At 37.8% G+C, this 25,513-nt stretch overlaps 3 protein-coding genes across 5 annotated transcripts; 2 read left to right on the top strand and 1 right to left on the bottom strand.

Annotated features, from left to right (window-relative positions):
- Positions 1-60: 60 nt before the first annotated feature.
- On the top strand, positions 61-25,513 carry LOC123866668. Of its 2 annotated transcripts, XR_006796238.1 has the most exons (6): positions 61-376; positions 4,978-5,090; positions 13,503-13,660; positions 14,700-14,889; positions 16,003-17,359; positions 25,499-25,513. XR_006796238.1 is itself a non-coding variant. In XM_045908353.1 (5 exons), exons 1-5 carry the CDS (start codon positions 341-343, stop codon positions 16,154-16,156), a joined length of 651 nt encoding a protein of 216 aa, XP_045764309.1. In that variant the 5' UTR covers positions 61-340; the 3' UTR covers positions 16,157-18,234. The 2 variants fall into 2 exon arrangements, 1 of the variants encoding a protein (XP_045764309.1); XM_045908353.1 differs by lacking the exon at positions 25,499-25,513 and having other exon boundaries at positions 16,003-18,234.
- Positions 6,003-24,650, top strand: LOC123866651 (KRAB-A domain-containing protein 2-like). Its single transcript, XM_045908331.1, has 2 exons — positions 6,003-7,488; positions 24,640-24,650. Exon 1 carries the CDS (start codon positions 6,139-6,141, stop codon positions 7,459-7,461), a length of 1,323 nt encoding a protein of 440 aa, XP_045764287.1. The 5' UTR covers positions 6,003-6,138; the 3' UTR covers positions 7,462-7,488; positions 24,640-24,650.
- On the bottom strand, positions 19,361-25,338 carry LOC123866666 (cuticle protein 19.8). 2 transcript variants are annotated; one of them, XM_045908350.1, is made up of 5 exons: positions 25,184-25,338; positions 23,251-23,364; positions 22,288-22,404; positions 20,891-21,070; positions 19,361-20,322 (listed from the first exon to the last, which is right to left on the bottom strand). In XM_045908350.1, the coding sequence occupies exons 1-5, from the start codon at positions 25,262-25,264 to the stop codon at positions 20,137-20,139; spliced, it is 678 nt and encodes a 225-aa protein (XP_045764306.1). In that variant the 5' UTR covers positions 25,265-25,338; the 3' UTR covers positions 19,361-20,136. The 2 variants fall into 2 exon arrangements, with proteins under 2 accessions (XP_045764306.1, XP_045764307.1); XM_045908351.1 differs by having other exon boundaries at positions 23,251-23,361.

The following is a 25,513-nucleotide window of genomic DNA, read 5'->3' as shown; positions in this document are numbered from 1 at the left end:
TGTAATCGGTAAACTTTAAAACCGGTATTAACGTATTAACCGATAAGGTATGAAAGCACTACGTCATAGTTGAGTAGATGGCGCTAATTTCAAATTTCAAAGAGAGAGCTTGCGATGGACGACGTAAAGTAGGCGCCTGCTCGTAGGACTCCCGGCCCGGCCGAACTCCCGTTATAATGAAAACCACTTGTTGTCTGCGCGGGCAGTGCGCCGATCGCACGCCCTTCTACTAACGCGAATGTATAATTTTCACACTCGAACAAGATTTTGCATACAATAGTGAACCGCAACAACAAAATAATTGTATTTCTAGTGTAATTAAAACTAATAAATTCACAAAATGTGCTTAAAAAATATATCGGTATATATTTACTTGGTAAGTTAAACGGAAACATACAATTCTAACAAGATTCTATTAGGCTAATTGGCTTTAACTCCTGGTTTTTAAAAATTAAACAATAACAGCCTGTTATTACCCATATCTAGGTTTACTAATAGTACAAATGCGAAAGTATGTCTGTCTGTCTGTTACCTTTCACGACCCTTGATCAATTTTGATGTAATTTGGTACAGAGGTAGTTTCTATCTCGGAAACGATCAAACTGCTCTTTGTCCCGAAAAATCAAAGATAGAATTTGTCATTTTAAAAATACACAAATGACTGCGAAACATTGAAATTTTTTTTAAAGTAGAGTAAGCATTCTTGAACATAAAATACCCAGCAAACATTAAATTATTTTCTTCATACTTAAAGAGTTTTTTCTTTGCAAATGCTTTTCCGTTACAGCGCGCGCCCAAATCGATAAAATCTAAAAAAGCTTTTATTAGCTTTCTAAGATGCAAACAAAATGTAAAGATAAGTAGTTTACAGTTACCTATTTCAAAAGCGTAAGTTGCATTAAGTAGGTTTCCCTAAAGTAGATATTTTATTACTCATGAACATAGTTAAATTTTATGCAATAAATACTTGTTTTGATTCTTAGAACTCTAGCCTACGAGGAATCTTCTTGTAAGTAGATATGCTAGCGATCTCGATAACTTAGGTAATCATATTATAGAACTTATAAGTTATAATACTACATGGTCGACTGACTCATTGCTCATGCATTCGGAGCGGACCGTTCAGGGAGATAGGTAAAAAATATGAAACTGCGGGTGAAGTTATCATCCGTTTACTGTTACGCGCAAGCTCTTCGTTGTCTTAGCGCATTATAACGTGTCATTAGTCAAAGGTGGCTGACCGAGATCTTTTAGTTATATCATGGCTTGCCATTCGCACCAAGCTTCTTCGAAATGGATTAGGAGTAGAATTAAATAATTTACAGGATAATATATTGATCCAAGTACATTTATTAAGTATCTGATAAATTATCTGATTGATCTAAAAATATCAGATAGGATATTAGCCAGGCCAAATACCTACCTAAAAGAGTTACCACGACGGATTATTATAGATAGTAGATAGAACTTACTAGGTAAGTAGGTACTAACTAAATCCAACTTTAACCAAACTTTGAAATAAGTGCATCAAATAATGCAAATAATACTTTTCAGTATTTGTTGCCATAACATATTGGTCTAGGTACCCACTTAGGTAACTAGGCCTAGAATTTAGCTTAGTGGCACACGATCATGTGCGAGACGTAGATCACTACTCACTAATTACATATAGGTAAATAGATTTTTTATCACTAACGCCTGATCCAAAAGGAGATGGACAAAGTACCTAATTGGCAAAATTTAACTCGTGATGGAAAGGAATTAGTTATGTAGGTAATCTACACATGCAAAACTAATTTCAGCCGCATCATAATGGAGTCTAATGTGGTTGACCGAAATCCGCAAAACAAAATTCACAAAATAATCAGTGGATTTCCCACTGTATGCGGGTAACATACCTACATGAGATGATAAAATTCGTATTGCGCGGAAAAACGTAGGAATCTCTAATTTATTTTCACATACTTGTCACGTAAACTTTTCATTGAATTAGACTTTCACTGCTTTAATGCAACTTAAAACGTGAGGAGTTATCGAAATCAAGTCAAGATTCAAGAGTGATCATCTTCTAGGCGATCGCGCTCCATCTTAAGCTGCATCATCACTTGCCAGCAGGTCTGATTACAGTCAAGCGCTAGTCTATGATTTTAATCAGTTAATGTCAGGTTTAAAGTCAAGAATAGTTTTATCTTTCAGCAATAAAACAAAGATAAGATTGTTTAAAATGACGGATATAAATTTTGAAGATCTAATATTACTACCTAATGCTGTACCTATACCTACTTACATATCCTTACATTGCATTGCATATGGTAGGTACGTGCCCTCCATGATATGATCAATGGGCCTAAGAGACCACACAAGATACTTTCGCTGCTTTTTCTTTATGTAGTTTGTAGAATGTACCACCTATTTTCACTTTTGTATTAATCGATGACTCCGATGCGTTAAGCCTTTTCGATCGGAATAACAATGAACTACTAACTCCCTGGACAGGGTTATGCCACAAAATATTTATATTATGGCATCGTCCACTCCTATTACTATTATTGATTCCTATTATATAAGTACTTACCTATTTAATTATTTCAAAAAGTACCTATTTAGCTACCTAATAATTTTGATCTAATTTATAAGCAGGTTTTACCACTGCAACATTGTTTTCTATTTCAAAAAAGTATTTCTGAAACATGAAATGTAAATCTCTATAATATATTCAAATGTAGGTATATAAATAATTTTTCTTCTAAATATGTACATATATCTATAAATAGAAAATTCCATTTTAACCCGTTCGGCCAGCCTAAAACCTTAGACCTAGAAAGTTGAAATTTTGCACGGAAGTTTCCTTATAATGACAAGGAATAAGGCTGGAGTTTTCGAACTGGCCACGGCCCGGGAGCGAAGTCAGAGGGCGGTCGTTAGCTCTAAATACAAAAAGACACAAAAAAAAACATTTTAAGTATGATCTTTACAATTTTCTTTAATTTTGAGTGAAGTTGCTGTAGATCATCTACCCCTAAATATATTATTTTTATTATGCTTATCTAATCCATTGTAAATACACAATCAGATGCGACAGTCGTGAAACGTGAACCTATTCACTTGACACCCATCTGGCCTTTCCAACAGTTCATTGACATGTCATGTACACTTGGCCTAGAAATGTGACACTGGCACTTTCTTCTTGAGGGCTTTTTACGATTCATCGCACATCACTACTTTTCTGATTTCCCGGTATTTTTTAAAATTAAATAAATCCACCTACTTTATTATTACTTCACTTACTAATGAGATAAAGAAAATACAAACGATAAGTAAGTATTTTGATCTTTTTTTGTATTATTTTCCGTTAATTTACGTTTACATAAATAATAAGTAATTAAAAGAAGTAGGAGACATGCTGTAGGTACCTACCTACCTATTTATGGGGAAAAAATATATTTACCGCTCTCTCTACCGCTAATCTCTGTTTGAATTTTGGTGAGTACAGAGATTGCTTACGGATAGAGACGGACGGACACAGGCTTATTTTTTGGGATAAAAATCCCGAAAAATAAGTGTTCCTTTCTCACGGAATTTTTGAAAACCCAAATCCGCACGGACGAATTCGTGGTCATTATCAATCTAGTCCATAATAAAAACCAGACGATTATCTAAATTTACAGAACTCTATCATATTTTGATCTCCAGCTACCTACACCATAGAATAGGTTTACCTACTAGTACCTTCTACTTTACGACTTTACTATCTCATATGCGACCTTGGAAAGATGGCAATTTGCTGTGTTACAAGCTGCTACTTCGCTCATATAGCGAGGCGCGAGACAGGGGGCTATTTCCTCCGGGACGAGCCTAATGTGTGTCGCGGAAGGAGGGCATCGAATAATATGACGCATTCATAAGAAATCTCTGAGCCTCCCAAACGTACCAATATGCGCTGAGAGTGGCCACCGAGATACTACATATCTCCATGTCTTACAAGACGTCAGATATCTTAAGAAGTTCTTGATTCTTTGTTGGTATATCATGGACATGAAGCTGTGATAGCCTAGTGGTTAGAACGTCCGTCTCCTAATCGGAAGTCGGGGGTTCAATCCCGTGCACGCACCTCTAACTTTTCAGTTATGTGCGTTTTAAGCAATTTAAGCAATCACTTGCTTTAACGGTGAAGGAAAACATCGTGAGGATACCTGCATATCTGAGAGTTCTCCATGTACTCAAAGGTATGTGAAGTCTGACAATCCGTATTAAGCCAGAGTGGCAGACTACGGCCTAAACCCTTCTCACTCTGAGAAGAGACCCGAGCTCAGTTGTTATGGGCCGGCAATGGGTTGATCATGATATTACGAATTTCCGTAAAATAACGCCTGCTATCCAATGAATCACAACCAAATCACAACTTTCGTGCTAAGTTGCTAGTCCGACTAGACCCATGAAAGGACCGGCATTGTTATGTCCAGATCTGTGTCATTGGGCCACGCCAGCCACGACACACATACCTACCTACCTTCTACGCTACAGTCACGATCTTCCGGTTTTGCGTGACCAAAGATACTTTATGGTTTTGACTGCTTATTAATTTATACATAGCAATATTTAAGGACTTAATAGGTATTCTCTACAACCTGTTTAGAATTTGTTATCTGAGAATAGATTAGAAAAATAATGTAATAAGTACCGACATTTAACGAGTATGACGACCTCACTGGCGCAGTGGTGAGAGCTGTGGTCTTATAGGTTGGAGGTCCCGGGTTCGATTCCCGGTAGGAAAAATATAATTTCCAAATTGTCTCTGGACTGGACTGGTAAAAGGCTACGGCCGTGGCCAGTAATTTAGCGTCCTCGTACGATGATGTGTAGAATAGAAACCAATAGAGGGTATGAGTTTAATAAAACTGGCATACCTTACCTACTCCTTCCAATTTAGCTTCCAATATCTATCCAAACTACATTTTTTTTAAAATCTATTTCCAGGCTATGGTGGCGGTTTGCGTGGTTGGCGATTGCGGGCCACGACTGCAATATGCCTGGGGAGACGCACTCCAAGGGACTGACTGCCCTGGGCCTGATGGCACACCTTATCCTAGGTAGGTAAGCCTCTAGTGATCATACAAGGGTCCCTAACACCCCAGCAAGCTGAGGTTATAGGACCGATGTGTAAGTAAATCTACAAAAAAAAAAAAAACCGACGAATTGAGTACCTCCTCCTTTTTTTAAGTCAGTTAAAAAATAATGAGCCTCGAAGCCGTGATAATACTATGAGAGCTTACACAATTTGTTTAAAACTCCAATGTGACAACCCTGCAAACAGCTGATCGCGGAAATGAACTCGTAAAAAACTTCTGTAAATTCGAACGTTTGCCAAGTAAGTAGATAGGTAGCACATTTGCAGAGACAATGAAAAGTTATGAAAAGTGGTAAATCTGTGGCCATGGATTTAAAAGTTTAAAGATTCTGTTTTTATTTTTAGCCGGTAGGTACATACATATTACCTGAATTAAAGGTAGCGTCGATCAGTTCTTAGTTCTTTTATTCTTGTACAGTCCGCTACTAGCTTGTGAAAGTTCCGTCATAATCGGTTCAGCCGTTCTGAAGATTGCCCGTACAAGTAGACAAAAAACCGCGTTTTTGAGGTATTCTATCGCTTAAATATATTTTGTAAGTGCCTAGGTATGTTATTCTCGTCGCATTCATTCCTATTTAAGTACCTACTAAATAAATAGCCTGAGCGGAGCTATCATTTATCAATGGTTTGACCGCAAAGTTACGATTCTCGAACTTACTGCTATGGAGTTAAATGTCACTCTGCAAATTCACCGCTAAAGATATTGCGTTAACCGGCTTGATTGGATAAAACGCGTTTATGGACGGGTGAGAGAGACGCTTTGACTAAGTCAACGTGCGTCTTTCTCCAGCACGCCGCGCGATCGTGAGCCATCGGGCAATCTCGTTTTGACCTGACAATGTCATGATAGCGACCGACTCGACAGAGCCAGAGCTGTGCAGTGCCCGCTAACGCGGAGGTTATTACGCGTAATTACAAGTTTTTGTCTTGCAAAGGTTCATAACAAGTAGATTGTGCTGAAAATTTCCATGATTTAAGTTGAATATAATTTGAATTAGTGCTTTAACACGATGTCGGGCGACGTTGATCGGGAATTATTCTACCAGCGGGTTAATGATACACTCCTAAGCGCGACCGCGCCGAATACGTTCCTACAAACGGCAGTAAAATACACAAGACTTATCGAACAGGTGAAAAACGCGAAAACGAAGGCAAAGAAGACTCCAGCAGACTACCGTAGGATCAAAAGGTTCGACATTTTGAACACGCCGGACGGTGAAAGACTCGTTGTGGCTCCATCTCCCGGACAAAAAAATCAACAGCTTTTCGTCAAACTAGAGGAGATTTACGACATCATACGCGAATACCACTTGAGAATGAACCACGCAGGGAGATCGCGATTGATGACTGCAATAAAGTTAAAGTACAGAAACATTACGACTTCAATCGTCATGCTTTATTTGTCGCTTTGTGAAGGGTGCAAAACTAAAGTGATCCGTCGAAGCAAGATCCCACGAACTGATAAACAAGAGTCACAAGAAGTGTTTGACCCCTCGCAAGTAGGACATAGTTTTAAAGTAGAGTTAAAAATTGATCCCTTGAGAACTAGTGGAACTAGCACCAGAGATGACGTGTCAGATTGTGATTTAGAAGAAAGCTTTGACGAAGACGACAAGGTGTATCCAGAACTGTACTCGCGCGGCCAAATGGACATATTAGACGTTACAGTGGCGAAAAATGAAAGCTATAAATATCTGATGGTCTACAGAAACCTTGTTACAAACTACATTCATTTGAAGCCTTTAAAAACTATTAATGTCGACGAGACGGTTGAAGCTCTTTTGGAAATATTCCTAGTATTCGGCGCGCCTAACGTTTTACAATCAAAAAATGGAATATCTGTAACGAAACAAATCTGTCGACGAATGTATACCGCTTTCCCTGAAATAAAAGTGGTTAGTGCTGACAATAAGCAGGAAATAACCAGTTTCAAAGGCCAGAATAATGAGCATATACTGAGAATGATAGGTGATTGGCTGAAGGAGAATAGTTCGATGAAATGGTATCAAGGAGTTAAGTATGTCCAATACATTTTGAACAGTACGTTTAATATAAAACTCCGGAGAACACCCAGTGAGGCAATTTTTGGTTATAATCCAAGAAGAGGTGTCGCAACATTCATGACGAGGGTTGAATATGACCATCTTCACACCGAAACTGATTTAAAAATAGCTCTCAAAGAGAAAGAGTCAGGAAAAAATCCTGAGCAGTTAATGTTGGAAGAATCTCTGATTCCATCTTGTAGCTTTATCAAATCTGAGCCGGGTAATGTTCACAATAGCCTCGATGACGAAACAATGGATGATGACTATGAACCAGAACTCTCAGAATAAAGTTGTTACCTCAAAATTAATTTTAACGTTTCTTTTAATAATTTTAGACTTGAATATTTGAGTTGAGATTGTTATTGAAATTACAAATTAAAATATCGTCCAAAGAGTAATCTTTATTGAGTACCTACCAACTTTACTACATAATATGCTTAGTTTATTACTTTTGCCTTTTGCTTGACAAATGCGATCTTATCAGCTGTTGAATGACCTGATTCAAGGTCCCGAGTTGTGCTTGAGATATTTAAAACCTTACCCTACATACTTACTTATGAAAAAATCATCGAACCCTAGGGCGATTATAACGCTGCAATTTTGATATGAGGATTTTGTTCTAACTTACCTATCAGGATGTCTAGGCCTCCTGTCTTCGTAGCAATAATTTCAATCGAATGACGTTATCATCCAGTATATACCTACATCTGGATTTATATTACAGGTCATCCGTCATTCATCATATCAGTCATATTATCGTCTGAAATAGAGCCTTTACGTATTCATTACTAAGGAAACTTTCACCTTTTTTTAAATAAAAACCAGGCCAAGTGCGAGTCAGACTCGCGCACCGAGGGTTCTGTACTCGGGTATTTTTTCGAACATTTTGCACGATAAATCAAAAACTATTATGTATAAAAATAAACAAAAATCTGTTTTGGAATGTACAGGGAAAGCCCTTTCATATGATACCCACTTGGTATATTATCTTACTTTGAAAATTGAAACATATTATTTTAATTTTTTTCAAAGGATGTAACCACAAATTCATGGTTTTCAGATTTTTTCCTTTACTTGTGCTTTAAGACCTACCTATAGCCCAGTAATTTGGGCGTCAAAAAGGGGCTTATCTGGAAAGTTTTCAGAATGTTATGCAAATTGGTGGTTTTATAAATTTTGATGTGCTCTTTCCGAATTTTTATTTTGCCACCTCGTACCTTTGCCGCTCGCGCCGCCATCTTGGAAAAATGGCGCCCAAAAACAGTTTTTTCACGATAACTTCTTTCCCATTCATTTTACGACAAAAATTGCTATGTAACAATTAAACTAGATACAACTTCCTACAATTTGCGTAGTCACCTTTTTTTGTAGACCCAATAGTTTCAGTGTACGAGCACCACAAAGCCCACTCCAACACTCGTTTTGGCTAAATAACTCATTTCCACACCACCATGTGGTAGAGTGAGTGGCGTGATTTTTTTTTATGGTATCTCCAGGAGACGGTAGTCACCTTCAATTTAAGCCATCACTTCGTTCAGAGAATACTTACACTCTTCAGAATTCTGCTCGAGATAAGAGTAAATATACTGCATCGCAGTTTCGATCTCATGTGAATATGGACCTTTTCTTTGGGTTTCAAACCCAAAGGATGCCAACGGGACCTTATTACTAAGTCTCCGCTGTCATCCGTCCGTCCGTCCGTCCGTCTGTTTGTCTGTCAGCGGGCTGTATCTCGTGAACCGTAATAGATAGAGAGTTGAAATTTTCACAAAATGTGTATTTCTATTGCCGTTATAACAACAAATAATAAAAATTTCAAAATGGCTGACATAAAAAAAAAACAAAAAAGTAATGTTATTTCTTGTTTGATGGTACGGAACCCTTCGTGTGCGGGTTGGGCTTGCACTTGACCCATTTTTTTATTTTTTTAGTTTGTAGGGCGAGGTAAAATTTTTCATGCACGAATTGCGATATTGTGTATTGACTGCGACCACATTATAAACATGCTCGAGACGCCGAAAAATCGGTCAAGTGCGAGTCCAACTCACATAGGAAGGGTTCCGTACAATAATACAAGAAATAATGCTCTTTTTTTTTCATGACGGCCATTTTGAAATTTTTATTATTTGTTATTATAACAGCAATAAAAATACACATTCTGTGAAAATTTCAACTTTCTACCTATTACGGTTCATGAGATACAGCACGCTGACAGACAGACGGACAGACGGACAAGCAATCGGATGACAGCGGAGGCTTAGTAATAAGGTCCCATGGGCATCTTTTGGGTTTAAAATCCAAAAAAAAGGCTCATATGCACGTGAGATCGAAACTGCGATGCAGTATATTTACTCTTATCTCGAGCAGAATTCTGAAGAGTGTTAGTATTCTCTGGTCGAACTGATGGCTTAAATTAAAGGTGACTACCGGCTCCTGGAGATACCATAAAAAAAAATCACGCCACTCACTCTACCACATGGTGGGGTGGAAATGAGTTATTTAGCCAAAACGAGTGTTGGAGTGGGCTTTGTGGCGCTCGTACGCTGAAACTATTGAGTCTACAAAAAAGGTGACTACACAAATTGTAGGAAATTGTCTCTAGTTTAATTGTTACATTGCCATTTTTATCGTAAAATGAGTGGGAAAGAAGTTATCGTGAAAAAACTGTTTTTGGGCGCCATTTTTCCAAGATGGCGGCGCGAGCGGCAAAGGTACGAGGTGGCAAAATAAAAATTCGGAAAGAACACATCGAAATCTATAAAACCACCAATTTGCATAACATTCTGAAAACTTTCCATCTCATATTACAGAATTACTGGACTACTACTTGCCAAACTAGATCAACGAGAAGTACCCTATAGGTTTTCTTGACAGACACGACGGACGGACGGGCAGTCGGACAGACAGACAGACAGACAGACAACAAAGTGATCCTATAAGGGTTCCGTTTTTTCTTTTGAGGTACGGAACCCTAATAACGAAGGTTATTAAGGCTCTGGTTTGGTCTGGCTCTCTGTCTCTATTACTTCCACACCATGATGTTCAAATTGAAGGTACTTTTAAATAAGTAACTAGTCAAAATCACATTTTAATTTCAGTTTCAACTCATATTATTATAGTAAATTTTCTGTAATCACTAATCGCAGAAAGATGGCGCAAAAAATTTCCCACGCTCGAACAATGGCGGCAAATAGAGATAATTTTGATATCGTATTAAACTTACTCGTGAGCGTAAGCTAATCTACCTACCAGCAATACGGGGTTACGGTTCCGTGAGAACTTCTCCAAGTTGTTTGAATAAATGATTCCGTTGAGCAGGGACGGATCTTGAATTTGTGGGGCCCTGGGCTAATACTGCTTAGGGGCCCTACCTAATTACTCAACTAATTGCCATTTTGACAAGAAACTGTTTTCTGTTTGAAACACGGGTTGATTGTTCGTAGTGTTGCCAACCTTATGATCGGATTTTTTTAAATTCTAGATAATTTTTATTATTGACAATATCGTCTATTGGTTTCAGTTCGGTTGGGGGCCCTCTGTATTCGCGGGGCCCTGGGCTGCAGCCAAAAAAGCCTTTAAGTAGATCCGCCCCTGCCGTTGAGTGAAAATAACGGGATTAGGTTCTATATTGTCTATGTTATGTCAGGTCAAGCCCTTAAAAAAAATTATGTCTGTGACCTTTACGTGTGGATGAAGAAAGCCACAGAATACTTACCTACTTTATATTACCTTCCAGCAGGGTTATGCTGTATCTCAGTGGCACACTAATTTCGTGAAAATTTCTAATAATTAAATGTCAAACTCAAATTTTCTATTCGCTAACGTCAGTTTTTAACCAAGATGACGTCATAGACAATGACTCTCGATCATAGCCATTAATGGGATGGAATAGAAACCGGAAATGCTTTTTCACGTATGTTTTCGTATCGATAGTTTTTAAAACTCTATTCACTAAGCAAAAATGACAGTTTGTAGTTAGAAACTTTATTAGGTGGCTACGATCGTTTTAACAACTAGTCGGGACCAGTGTTTTGCGACTCGCCACTATAATCCGTCCGTTTTATAGAGGTAATAATTTTATAGCAATCTCAACGAATGTAGAGATGTTTTAATTTCGAAGGATTTTTTTTAATTACAAATCGGCTGAATTCCGCTCGGTTTTTCAGAAAAATATATTATAATAAAAAATTGATACCTAGTACCTAGGTACTTACCTATTAGTTGTAAAAAGGTAAGTAATATAAAGTAAGGTTGGTTCGTCGGAGTTAAATTATTGTTATTTTGTAAGCAAGATAATAATTTAAAAAAAATATGGCTCGTGCCGTATTGATGGGGCATGCTGAAGAGCAGCGCCAACAAAAGGCGCTACGGGTCCACAGGCGCAGGCTGCGCGATATGTATAACCCAATGGAGCTGCCAGAAACAGAGTTCATTGCGAACTTTCGTTTGAGCAAGGCTGGCTACCAGCAGGTGTTAGAGGAACTCGGGCCTCACCTCCAAGCCGCTCGACGAAGGACAGCTGTTCGCATTGAACTTAATGTAAGTCTCATGTTACCTACATGAGACTTACCTTAAGTTCAATGCGAACTAAAGTACCTATTTCCTATCTTTGTACCTTTTCTACTCCCTTTACAACCTCTCGCACTGCCAAGGGTCACTGGTAGAGATCTCTTATAGAGAGATAAGTGCTTCCCTGTCCACTTTTACTTTCTTTGTCTCTTAATTGTTACAACTTTCTGGTACAAAATAAAATAACAAATAAAAATAAAATTCTGATATTTATATTGAGGAAGAAAATATTGAGATTAATTTAACACAAAAATTGGATTTTATATTTATTGCAGATCCTAGCAGCTCTGCATTTTTATGCCACGGGTACATATTAATATCAGCGCCCAATGGGGACATCACATCGTGCAGCCTGGTTTCCTAGAGGCCCTCCAGCGTATCGACCCATCGCAATATCGCGATGGGTCTCTGCAAACTCGACCAAGAGTTCGAATTGGCGCACAGAGACTTTTCTTCTTGGAGGCATCTAAATAGACAAAATATGCTTCATGATTTCGTTCAAATTGTGTGCTGAAGGAATAATTAGGTAGGTACACAATAAAAGCACTCAAGAATACTGTAATTCTATAGTCATTCTATAGTCATAATTCAAAGTTAGGTACTACAAAACACTAATTTATGCAAAACACAAAACCGTTTAAATTCAAGTCAAAGTTCAAACTGATGTAATGTCAATGTCAAATGTCCATAGATAATAATTAAAAACTAGTCGAAGTCGTACAATTTAAAAAGTCTTACATTTCTACTACGCTACCTGTCAGGCAGAGATATTTAATTTGGCCATATAAAGTCGATAAAATACGCTACTATGTTAATGTTGGCCAACTGCCAAGTGTTAGATACTCGTAATTAGTTAGCCACGCATTCGATACGGAATAGAAAAACACGTGACCTAAATTTCATGGATTTCTAACTGGACTCAGTGTCTAACGAAAACTTTCAAAGATACTGAATAGCCCTGCTGCGTATAAGTAGAAGGTTTACTTCGTAAAGATGGTCAAATAAATAGCGACTCTGCAGCCCAAAATTTGAAAGCGCCTTTCTCTTTCTATCGCGTAAACTTTTATCTTTCTTTCTCATACAAGAAGAGATAAGAGTTGTTGCAAGTGCCGTCGAAGGGGCGCACCGTCATAATATTATTTCTCGGGTCACGTGACCAAGTAAGTCCGGCATGATTAGCATTTAGCAGCATGCACAGGTTTTCGGTCTGGCAAAACTAAACGCGCTCTGTTATCAATTTTCAGTTTCGAAAATGAGTCAGCAAGAGTTTTAAATAATAGAGTTTTTAATAAAACTAATTGGTATTTGGTACCTACTTTAAAATATCTCGGTCAAAGATGGCGGCCTCTGAACAACTGTTCTGTTTGGCAACCATTTTAAATACGCACGGAAGTCATGTGAACTGCGAACGTTAGGTACTCCCGTCTGAAAAAGATCAGGCTTTCAAGTCCACATTTTTAACATGTTTTTATTAAGCACCTCGCTTTCTTATCGGTTGTTTGTTTGTCTGTCTGGAACAAATCTTGTAATCGACTTTAAACTAAGTAACTCCCCGAGGTTGTCCTGGGAAGCTAGAAGCTTGAGGTTGAAACAGGATAAAAATGCAACAATAACTTTCTTGTCTGTCTGTTTCTTAGTTTTTCTTGTCAGTCTGACTGTCGAAAAATGTTAAAAATTAATTTTAAACTAACTTCCCGATGAGCTTTTTGTAAACATAGATTGGAACTGGATGACAATACAATATTTATGTTTTGTTCTAGACACCTAGTGAACCGAGCCTTGAAATCGTCATGGGGCCAGACGCGGCAAGGCAGAGCGGCTCGGACGCTGGATCCAGCATTGATGCGCAGGGCTCTGTTGGATGCCCACGCGGGGTACTCGGAAGGCGTTGTGAAGCCTCAGAGCAGTAACAGAACTGGTAAGCTTTAAAATAAGACGGTTAAAAAACCGGTCAATCGCGAGTCTGACTCGCACAAGAAGGGTTCCGTACCATCATAAGTACAAGATATACAATCCTATCTTACACCTTACACTTTTATGTAGAGCACTGCAAGTTAATTACGGAAAGTGCCATCTATACGAATATGTGTGTTATTATTACTCGTAACAATTCGGAAGCTCCTCTCCGTCTAGAATATGTCTGCAAAATTTCATGGACTTTGGTTGCTTAATATTCAAATGAAATTGAAACTACGTTTGTATGGAGCGAGTGACGGAGAGACCCCTCTTAGGTTCAGAAAATCATTTCAATAGCAGGTGGACCGATAAATAAGTAGCTAAATGTCTTACGTAGCTTCATATGTCTATATCTATCTCTGAGGAACGTTCCGCTGATTTCAAACCGGCTCGGGCATCATTACACCGACATGCAGGCGGCCGGGAATATTATGTGTGTCGTTAAACTTCCTCATTTTACTGCATTCTCTTCACTCTAAGTGGCAACCGTTTTTATAGCTTTAGCTTCTTTTGTAATTACCCTAATCGGTGGTAATGACACTCGGCACTGTGGGATACTTAGTGAAATGCATACATTTATCACAGTACAAAGAGAGATAAAGTCCCTCGTGAGTCGTGGATGACTACGACGACTCGTCCACACATACCTGCACCTGATCTTTCGCTGATCATGTTTGATTGCCGTCCCATTGGTCATTGTACTTGTGTTTGCGCACTATAATATGACCGCCCCGTTGTCGGCTAATAGTCTCCGATAAAATTTAAGCCTCGATAGCTCAACGGTGGAGGAGCGGACTGAATTCCGAAGGGTCAGCGGTTCAAACCCCATCCATTGCACTATTCTCGTACCCACTCCTGGCACAAGCTTTACTCTTAATGGAGGGGAAAGGGGAGCATTAGTCATGATTAGCATGGCATATTCTTAAAAAAAAATGGGCTGCCTTTGCCGAAATTCGTTCAGGAAGACATTATTCATGTAACTCAACCATGTCACATTCCAGCTCGTGCCTCAAATAACCTGCCAGGGTTGACACCGGGCAATACAAACTCGTGCGGTGGAACCCGGCTGTGCCGCACGCGGTACAACACGACAGCGCCGATGTACGGCGTGTCGCTGACGTCGGGACAACCCGTCACCATCGTGCAGAAGTTCCCCGACCTTCTGCAGCAGGTCGTGTTTGAAGTTTGCGAGTAAGTGTCACTGAGTACAAGTGTAAATTAAAAATTTATAACACCCCCGACAAGTGAAGGTTACAGTAACTAAAAAAGAGCTGATAACTTTCAAACGGCTGAACCGATTTTCTCGGATTATAGCTAAGAACACTCTCGATCAAGCCACCTTTCAAACAAAATAATACTAAATTAAAATCGGTTCATTAGTTTAGGAGCTACGATGCCACAGTCAGATACACAGATACACACGTCAAATTTATAACACCCCTCTTTTTGGGTCGGGGGTTAAAAATGTGGTATGTCGATGCGATACGATAGCAGTTAGTATACAGCGTATTGCTGACGTCCGCGTCGGGTCAATCCAGCATGCAGAAGTTCCTGCATTATAACCAGGTATCTAAGAACTAGGAAACCATCAAAGATATCCTGTAGGGTATAATCGGACTCTTGGGTTAGACGAATACCTATGGAGTGCAGCAATGGCGCAGTGTCTTATTTGATAACGAGGTGGTTTTATATCTTCCGTCCCTGTTATTTTAGGGTGAGTCCAGATTAAGTAACATAATCCTTTTATTCAAAGTTGCATTGCTCGTTCAAAGTTAACTCTTTATTTTGAGAAAATCTAAGTAAGAGAGCTAAATATATCGGCAGCGTTCGTATTGACTATATTGATGCATGATTAGATCTACACATTGATTTTGGAAGCAGATGTTCTATGTTCTACTCATGTGCTATTAGTTTACAGTGCCCGGCAGGAAAGTTTTTACCTACTATTATTATTTATTATTATTTATTATACTTATATTGAACTTTAGAGAGAGATAATCGACAGCATCGGCTTCGTAGAGCTAGATGTATCTATCTGGTTCTTTTAATAATTGTTAATTTTTACTTGAATGTACCTAAATAGATTTTGGGTTCTACAAAACACAAATTCTAAATATGAAAATTGGATGCATTTTCTGAAAGTAAATAACTTTATAATTATAATATAACTAATAACCCCTGAATGTTTTTCAGAATATACAAATAATCCAATTGAACCTGCGATATTCCACTTAACCTCAATACTGCACAAGAAAGGTCGAAAAATTACAAATAATAATTAATTAGCTTATTGTCTCTTTCCAGATCAAGCGAGTGCTCAGTAGTACGCGGTTCGTGTACCCAGACGTACGTGCCTTATTTGTTCCTCGTGCTGCCATTAGGCCCAGTCACGCTGACGGGGCAAGACTACGTGCTGGTCGAGTCGGGATGCGTTTGTAGGCCTGATCCTATCCCGTAGCTTGTAGTGTGAACTAGGCTTTAGATTAGGTACGGGCAACGTTGACAGAATTCGAGCGTCCAAACACTTTAGTGTCAAAATATAATGGACCTTAACATCTTGTTTTAAAGCTTAACTTTGTCCATACATCTACACTCTACAGACAGCACTCGTGCCACCACTTCAAGTGGAAATCTTGTGAAAATTAAAATCGATGGTATTGAATTTTTGACTTTCAATCGAGATTTTTAGGGTTCATTTTCCTCTGACGTTATTGTGTTTCGACTAACTATTCTATCAACGTTGATTATGGGTGTCCAATCAACGCAGTACGCAAGTAATGTAACGCAAGTAATGCTTAGAATCAAACCCCCAACCTGCCAAATAGGAGGCCAACGATGTCTTTTAATCAATTAGACAAGCAAGGGTGCCGTTTTTAAGAAAACTCAGTGGGTGTAACTTAAAGATACAAATACTGAGTTATGTAATAAAAAGGCATTGGGGCTTATACTTAATTTGAATTCACCCTAAGCTAATAGGGAGGAAAGGTGTAAAACACGCGTAGTATGCAATATAATATGTGACAATCTAGGACATGGTTTTCTAAATCATGATAATATTATCATGACGTAGAAAATCTGTAGGTAGGTACTCTAAACCGAATTTTATGACGTCCAATTAAGCAATTTTTTTTGTTAAAAAACTTTTTTTCACAGACTGCGTTTAATAAGAGCAAGATATCATTTGGATATCTAAAGTATAAAAGCAAAGTTGACTGTAATAAAAGTTTTTATGGTACCTATTTAATTTGAGCTGTGCGTTGGAAGATCTGTCATCCAGTTACCTTTATCTTTATATAAATCATTTCATTTAGATAAAAAATCGGTGAGACATTAATTTGGAGGTTTGAAATAGTGTCGCTATACTAAACAATATACCTATTACATGTATTATAAGTATTTGACAATGATAATGGAATTCTATGCTTTGTTTGACCGTATATTTTTTCCATTTTGTTGACTAATAAGACAAGTTAGAAGATTGCTGGTTGGACACCCTTAATTTAGGTATATTGTATAGTAGATGTATTTGTGCTCAAAATAATACGAATTTAATTTATTAAAATTTGAATGCAACTTGAGATCGATGCAATTGACCTGTTGTATTTGTGTTAGAGAGTATTGTAATAAAAAATAGAATATTAAAATTACTGTTTTTAGAAAAGTATTTATGAAAATTTTATTTAAATTGTTAAAAAAATATTTTTGATAATTGTATTTTTGGTGATATTTTTAGGTATGCCACTAGATGCATGAAATACATTTTTTAATACTGAAAATGCGAGCTAATTTAGTAACTAGATTCAGCCACATCATTGGCATCGAAGAAATGCGATACGCCTTATGCTGTTGACTTGCATTTATAGTATTAGAAAATACGGCTCTTCCTGAGTCTTGTGGTTCTTACATCTGCGTGCGATCTCCTGAATCAAAAGAGTAGGGAAGATAATTTCGAGTGCCTTGATATTTCGGGATAGTACCCGGTTATTTTAAACCAATTAGTATTTGTTATGCATTTATTATTTATAGAAATATTAAGATGCAATTTATTTTGTTACAATATATATTGACGGCGCATCCAGACTGTAAAACATAATTTGTTATACAATTTTGTATGGTTTTATAAGTTTTTCAGAAGCATTGTCAATGGTTATACCGGCCCACTACTTAATGTTGACCAAGTTATATGCTATGAAGTGAAAGTTATATAACATGTTACATAATCTGGACGCACCTTTGATTGAACTGTTCTTTTGCATTTCTTCTACTTAAATAAGTCTAAATGTAGAAGAATGTGGTTCGAATTTTATGTAAAAAAAAAATGTAAGTAGGTACCTACTTACCTAATATCCCAAAATAGTATTTCATTCGGATTCTTTAATTTATTAATCTTTATAGACTGAATTTTTAATGTTAATTTATTTTTCAAACTATTATTATTATTAATATTTTTTTCAGTTAAAAATGTTATACCTAGCGCCTTTACTTTTAAGTAGCGCTATAACAACGAATGTAACAAAGAATTAGAAATTAATAAAACCTTTTGATTGTGTTTTATTTATTACTAGCCGATGCCCGCGACTTCGCCCGCGTGGATTTAGGTTTTGAAAGATCCCGTGGGAACTGTTTGATTTTCCGGGATAAAAAGTAGCCTATGTCAGTCCCCGGGATATAAGCTAACCCTGTACCTTTCGTTAGAATTGGTTAATCTGTTGGGCCGTAAAAAGGTAGCAGACAAACAGACAGATAGACAGACTTTCGCATTTATAATATTAGTATGGATTAACAGGTACCTACATATTCTAAGTAGGTATATTCAGTTGACGTAAGTATAGAGAAAGAGCCAGCGAATGTCAGAACTCCGTTATTTTATAAAAGCTGAAAGTTTCTCTGCGTATTTCCTCAACACAGGGTTGAACGATCAGCAACTTTAAACTTTGGATCATGATGGCTTTGGGAGATAACAGGTAACAAAGGTGTAAAAATCTTACCTACATCAAAGTATAAATTGTAATTTTTTATACTTTCTTCGGAATAGTATTAGAAATCACGTCATGTATTGCCAGCATCGATGCAGATGATTGCCAGACACTGTCATAGCAACCCCCTGCCAGAGGCCCGTAAAGTTTAAAACTTTAAAGGCCTCTGGCCAATTTATGATTATGATTTTAACTGACATTCCTTGTTTTTCCCGTTGGTTCCAGGCCTTCGTCGTTAAGTACCTCTACCTACCTACCTACTCTGAACCTAAAGGTAAGGTAACCAGCAGCCCGTAACATTTTATTTTTATATCGAGTGCATTGCCCTTTTATTATACCTTAATTTATGCAGATGCAGTTTATTTTGATGTCTTTCCAATCTTTTTTTCATTCTTGCAAAGCAGTCAAAAGGTTATCTACCTAAATTACAAAAACCGCCCAAGTGCGAGTCAGACTCGCGCAACGGGGGTTCCGTATTAAAAATTATTATGCATAAAAATAAATATAAATCTGTTTTAGAATGTACAGGTACCTAAAGCCTTTTCATATGATACCCACTTGGTATGGTTATCTTACTTTGAAAATTTAAACACATTGGAATAATTTATAAAGGTATCTCCCTAGTAGGTTTATCAAAATAAAGCAATTTGTAAAATATAATAAAAAACTTTATTCGTTCAGTGGGACTTAGATTTCAAAATCCTATCCTAATAGTTCGCAATTAAATTTCTACCCTAAGCAGCTACGCTAAATTTAATAATACATGTTCACGCATTACAAATATCTACAATGTTACAATAAAAATAATAATTGTAATATTCAAAACAATCATTCGATATTTGTCAAGTTCAACATTCATAATTTAAGATCGTAGATATTAATAACAAATGAAAACATCGGTTTCAACTTTTAACATCGTTATTAACCATTAAGTTAATGATATAAAGCAGGAACACTTATGGTCCTAAAACTGTACCCTGTGTGGTACTAGACATAACAAGTAGGTACAGAAGAACCCTGACTATCCGGAATTTTTAATATCTGGACTTAATTTAACGGAAGAGTTTGAGTATTTTTAAAATAAGAAGAGTAAGAAAGAAAATAAGAAGAAGAAGAATGTCAATGAGGAAGGTTGAGCCTTACGCCCGTATTCACAATCTCACACAGTATGAGGCACAGTGCGCTTGAACGCATAGAGTAGGTTCCACCAATCAGATCATTGTAAATTGACGCGATACAGTAATCTGATTGGTGGAACCTACACTGTGCGTTCGAGTGCACTATGAGACCTCATAGTAACATTTGTGAACACGGATGAAGTCCACGGATGTGGTACTTAGTCCAAGGTCACAGTGTATTTTTGATAACTCTATGCAAATTCAGCAAATTAATATAGCCCATAGTGAAAAATTATTCTCTGAATAATCAGTTATCTTCTGTAAGTACTATATCAATAATTTATTTATTCGTATCGGTAGTATTGTGGATTCGCTTGCTGTGGTCTCTGCTGTTGTTGTTGTGGTTGATGTTGTTGTTGCTGAATTTGAGGCTGATAGGCGGCTTGTTGTTGCGGAGGACCTTGAGGCTGGACAACTGGAGGTTTGGGAGTCGGGTACTTGACCACGATGTCCGTGGGTTTACGGGAAACCTAGAAATATGAAGTGAAGCTTGAATAAGAACTAAATTCATCTAAATAAAAGAACAAACTGATTGACATACATTTATGGTAATTTAGATTGATATTTAAGAAGACTAATTATTTTATTTTATTTTAACAAAATTGCGAACAATATCGCAAAGAATGAAAATGTAGGAAACAAGACGTAAATACAAATAATTAAGAAGTAATTTTTTCCAGGCAGTGACTGGGAGCATTTTATTTCAACTAGAAGTACCTAACTTGAAATTTTACACGCATAACGTGGATTCTTCTTAAAGATTCATTTGAAAGGATTTCTATGAATTCCAACTGCATTTAACTATCTAAGATCGAAATCTTAAATCCATTCAAAACAAATATTTTTATCAAATTGAAAAAAGTTTGAGTTTCCGTCGAGTTTGGCCACCGTAGGAAAGTTAGGAATACATTTTATTTTAAACTAGATGATGCTTGCAAACTTATGTCTATACCAAATTTAGTCAAAATCGATTAAACGGATGGACCGTGAAAAGCTAGCAGACAGACACACGTTTAAAATATTGGTATAGATTCTTACCTCAGCCCTGAAACCTTCTTTAGGGTCAGCGGTGTAGGTCACAGTCCTGATAAAGCCATCACTGTCTACGACTGAGTAGGACCCCTTGATTTGGTCACCGTCTCTCTGCTCCTGGCGGTTTTGGTAGTTGGTGAACTTGTCATCGCTCACGTCGAAACCGAACTGGTAGGAAGGATGAGGCTGGAAGAAAAATACTTTTTTGTACTTCTTATAAAATTATGTATTATCTTTTAAATATTTACGCGATACCGTGCATTTGATTTTTTCCTGCTACAATTTAAGCAAAAAATTGAAAAAGTCAATGAGATATTATAGATTTTATGAAGTCTTATCAACCAATTTCTGACATGGAATTAGATTCTAATTTTCCAATTAGATAACTCCAATTAAAGTGATTTCCTTGCAGGCTTGCAGCAAGTTGCACTTGCATACTATGTAGGCACAGCAGGTATTAAAGCTGCAGACATTCTATTTTTTGCAGAAGTGGTCCAATTGGGCCTATCAAACGTTGTTAATAAGCCCTGGTCACATAAAGCGCGTATCGTATGAGCCTGTGAGGATAGGCAACTTCTGCGGTGTGATTCGCTAATTCAGTGGTCAACACTGCATGATAGCTTATTTGACATTTATTTTTTATCAATTGAAGATTTTCTACGACAAATTGTAGACCAAACCAATGTCAAATGAGCTTGATAACTATCATTAATTATGACGCATGTCAAAATGCAGAATGACGGTGCGAAACAATTGCAACCCAGCTCTTCATAATAACTTCATTAGCTTCTTACAGTTCCTTACACTACAACAAGTACCTATTACAATTTCTAGGAGCAGCTTTAGACACATTGCTGTCGCGCGTTATGTGTGACCAGGCCTTTACCGAACGAGACAATCCAGTTTAGAGTGAAAGTTAAACTTGTGTCGGCGACCGATCTACCACGATAACTGATCCGCACGTATTAGATACCCAACAGTATTATTATACGGAAACGGGTAATGAACGTTGTGAAAGCAGTTTAGCTAACTTAAATGGAAAATTATAGATTCTTCAAGTATCTTTTCAGCTCTTGGTATAAGGAATGCAGATTGGTAATAATTGGTAAGAGTTGAGCATACTTACGAGTACAAAATAATTAGAGGACTATTTAATTAAAGAATAATTAATAATTCAACGATAATTATAGAATGCTAGAGAAAAACAGGTAGATTTTTTAAACAATGCTTCAAAATTTCAAAAAAGTCGGTTCTGTGACATAGATGACCTACCCTTGGCAGGGCCACTATGCCACTTTTCAGCTTGCTCCTTTGAACTTTATGTCGGTCTCTTTTGTTCATCTACGAATGCACGTTTATCTGCTAAACACTAAACTCTACTGTGGTCGGGTAAAGAGGCTTACATCATAGTCCTCGGGCTCCCGCTGTTGCTGTGGCCTGTACTGCTGCTGCGGTTGAGGCTGTGGCTGCGGCTGGTACTGCGCTCTGGGTTGGTACTGCTCTTCTTGCACATTGTAGGGCTGTGAAAGAAAAGGAACACATTTATTATTTAAGCCTTCTTGAATGTCACTGACAGAGTACATTTTTCTCAATGAATTCTTGGTTACTGGCTCTGCAGCATTTATTTAAATACTTTATTCTTAAGTATGCTATACTGCAACAAATTGATCGTAGATTATGCAAGAGATACCCACTATCTACAATTGGGCGCCCAAACACAGAAGAACTTTATATTCTCTCTTTTAGTCCGATAAAACGGCAATCCGACCAGCCCCTAATTGCGTAAGAAAAACGTATTCATGGTTATCGTAATCACTAACAATTTCTGCCCCTTGATTGGCTGTGAAGAAAGGTAAACAGCGAATCAACCAATCAAAGGGCAGAATTCGCCGTCGATAATGATAGAGATGAATACTTACTTACGTTTTTCCTACACAATCGGGAGGCTGACCTGGTGCGGCCCCAACGTCTCTATGTGCTCTCTGAGACTCTGATTATTCTGTACGAATTCTGGTCACTGCAGCTCATTTTATTGTAAGCTATCACCAGCAGGAGATAAGTGCATAAACCCGTGCGCATGCACCACCACCTAAACACCTGCTAAATATTCTCTCTCTTAGTCCAATGAGACTGCAATTAGACAAAATCACTGTCTCGGCTTTACGGGCTCTCCGAGGCTTCAATTTCCAAACTCCAAACTACTGAAAATTTCTTGACGGGCAAACCCAATAAATTTTTGCCCCGACCGGTTCGGAGCTCGAACGTGCAACTTCGTGGCGACTTCATACCTGTTGCCGATTAATCTATCTCCAGAACCAACGAGTCAGTCAAATTCTGAGTCACTTAAGTATGTACCAATAACTTACAAGTCGTGCAGGCGCCGGAGCGGGCTGAGCGGCAGGGTGGGGGATGTGCTGTGCTTGAGCTTGACCACCGCCAATGTACTGTCTCAGCAGATGTGGGGGAATTCCTTCATCCTGCTGACAATTTGCATTGTTAATTTTATGAGATTATATAAAAAATCTGTTTTTATTTTCGGGCCCAGGCTACAGTATACCACGCTGCACTGGCCTAATGCAAACTGGCAGACTTCACACACCTTTGAGGACATTATGGAGAACTCTCAGACATGCAGATTTCCTCACGATGTTTTCCTTTACCGTAAAACAAATGATATTTAACAATTGCTTGAAAGTAGAACTCTCCTAGCTCTGAAAAGTTAAAAGTGCATGCCTGAAAACGAACCTCCAACCTTCAGAATAGAAGGCGGACTTCTTAACCACTATTCTATCAGGGCTCTTTATAATAATAGTCAATTGTCATGAACTAAGAACATCAATATAAAAATCAAACTACTAATTTATATTATGTTTAATGTGCAACCCAATTCTGGGTTAAAATGACGTAACTGTAACAATGCGACCGGTTACGTCGATTTGGGCCACTTTTTAAATGTAACACGTGTTATGCAAATGGACATGTAGTGAACATTTTCAATAAGCACTGTTGCATGCGACCAATTTGCTTTGCTGTTCGGTCGAGTTACGTCAAAATGAATATTTTTTCACGTGACTTTGGACGGTTTGTTACTGTGTCAGTGTCATTAATTATGTTACCAGGCATAATATGGTTGTTCGTTTTTCAAACCAATGGGGATTTGTGGAAGAAAAGTTCACAAATCCCCATTGATGGGGATTTGTGAAATAACCCCGAATATGGGCACTGTTAGAGACAGGTAGTGATCTACAACTTGCACACAGGCTTATTTTATAGCACCATCGTTACATATCCTCGACTTTTCACAAATCGCGTCCAACCCATGCTAGTCGTTTTTCGAATGTCAAAATGTCACCGCTTCCACAGAGTTTCACCTTGCCGGGGATACCTTGAGTTTAACTGATAAATAATAATTAATTGTTAAACCTAAGAGCCGCGATAGCCTAGTCCACCTCCTACTCGGAAAGTCGGGGATTCGATCCCGGGGAAGCACCCGGGTTCTCAGAGTTATGTGCGTTTTAAGCAATTAAATATCTCTCGCTTTAACTATGAAGGAAAAAGTAGTGAGGAAACCTGCATGCCTGAGAGTTCTCCATACTGTTATAAAAGATGTGTGAATGATTGGCCAGCGTGGTATACTATGGCCAAAACCCTTCTCATTTAGGTACGCTTTTTGTCTGTTAAATGACCATATTATTTTTAATTTTATAAGGACGTTATTTATTTTTTAAACGGTCCTTTAAATAGCGTTTGCAAAGTAAGTTTAAATGCAAACCACCTACCTAAAATAACAATAAAGCGAAGCTTTGCGTTATTGCTAGTTTAATTATTATACCGTGGGGTTGTCATGGGGTCCAGTATCTACGTATAATTAATACGGTGGCGCTATGAACCAGATTAGCTAATTGACAGATCCTTTCGTATACCACTCACTACGAACTAAATTACTCTACTCTTAGGTTTCATCATCATCATGATCAACTCATCACTGGCTCACTACTGAGCATAGGTCTCCTCTTGGAATGAGAAGGGTTTTCCTAGATCTTTCCTGCTGGCCAAATGCGGATTGGTAGACTTCACACAGCTTTGAGAACTGTCAGGCATGCAATTTCCTCACGATGTTTTCTTTCATTAAAGCAAGTGATATTTTAATTGCTGATGCACATAGTCCTAACTCCGAAAAGTTACCAGGTGCTTTTCATTGTACTTTTCACTTAATCTTTTTAAAAGCCACAAAATCACATCACCGGCAACGGTTCAGGACACTTAAAAAGACCTATTTTAAACCAGCCTTTTACTAACCTGCTGCTGAATTGGGTATTGAGCTACGGGACTCGCGAAAGCACACCCCAACACCGCTAACGTAATACACTGACGCAACATTACACGACACTATAAATAACCTATTAAAAATTAATTATTAAAAAAAAAACAAAATGCACCACACACGCGGGAATCACAACGATGTGTGTTACGTGTGGATTACTCTCACTTTTTATATAGAGACACCCCTTCTAAGTAGTGAGGGCGGGAGTATGGCGCTATGGCCTGTAAGTAATTCGAAAACTGGAGCAGTTCTAGTGTGAATCATGCATTTTATTGGCATGTAGTTTTAAGTGAAAACTATTTTTT

This window comes from Maniola jurtina, chromosome 7, assembly GCF_905333055.1.
Source record: "Maniola jurtina chromosome 7, ilManJurt1.1, whole genome shotgun sequence".
Classification (NCBI taxonomy): Eukaryota; Metazoa; Arthropoda; class Insecta; order Lepidoptera; family Nymphalidae; genus Maniola; species Maniola jurtina.
This window is presented reverse-complemented; position numbering and strand designations above follow the sequence as displayed.

Excerpts from the sequence above, each read along its gene's own strand:
- LOC123866668 (XM_045908353.1), top strand. The coding sequence starts at position 341 with ATGTGCTTAAAAAATATATCGGTATATATTTACTTG. Across the intron at positions 377-4,977 it reads TATCGGTATATATTTACTTG|GCTATGGTGGCGGTTTGCGT; the intron begins GTAAGTTAAACG and ends ATCTATTTCCAG. Across the intron at positions 14,890-16,002 it reads GTCGTGTTTGAAGTTTGCGA|ATCAAGCGAGTGCTCAGTAG; the intron begins GTAAGTGTCACT and ends GTCTCTTTCCAG.
- LOC123866651 (XM_045908331.1), top strand. The coding sequence starts at position 6,139 with ATGTCGGGCGACGTTGATCGGGAATTATTCTACCAGCGGGTTAATGAT.
- LOC123866666 (XM_045908350.1), bottom strand. The coding sequence starts at position 25,264 with ATGTTGCGTCAGTGTATTACGTTAGCGGTGTTGGGGTGTGCTTTCGCG. Across the intron at positions 23,365-25,183 it reads AATACCCAATTCAGCAGCAG|CAGGATGAAGGAATTCCCCC; the intron begins GTTAGTAAAAGG and ends GCAAATTGTCAG. Across the intron at positions 20,323-20,890 it reads AAGAAGGTTTCAGGGCTGAG|GTTTCCCGTAAACCCACGGA; the intron begins GTAAGAATCTAT and ends TCATATTTCTAG.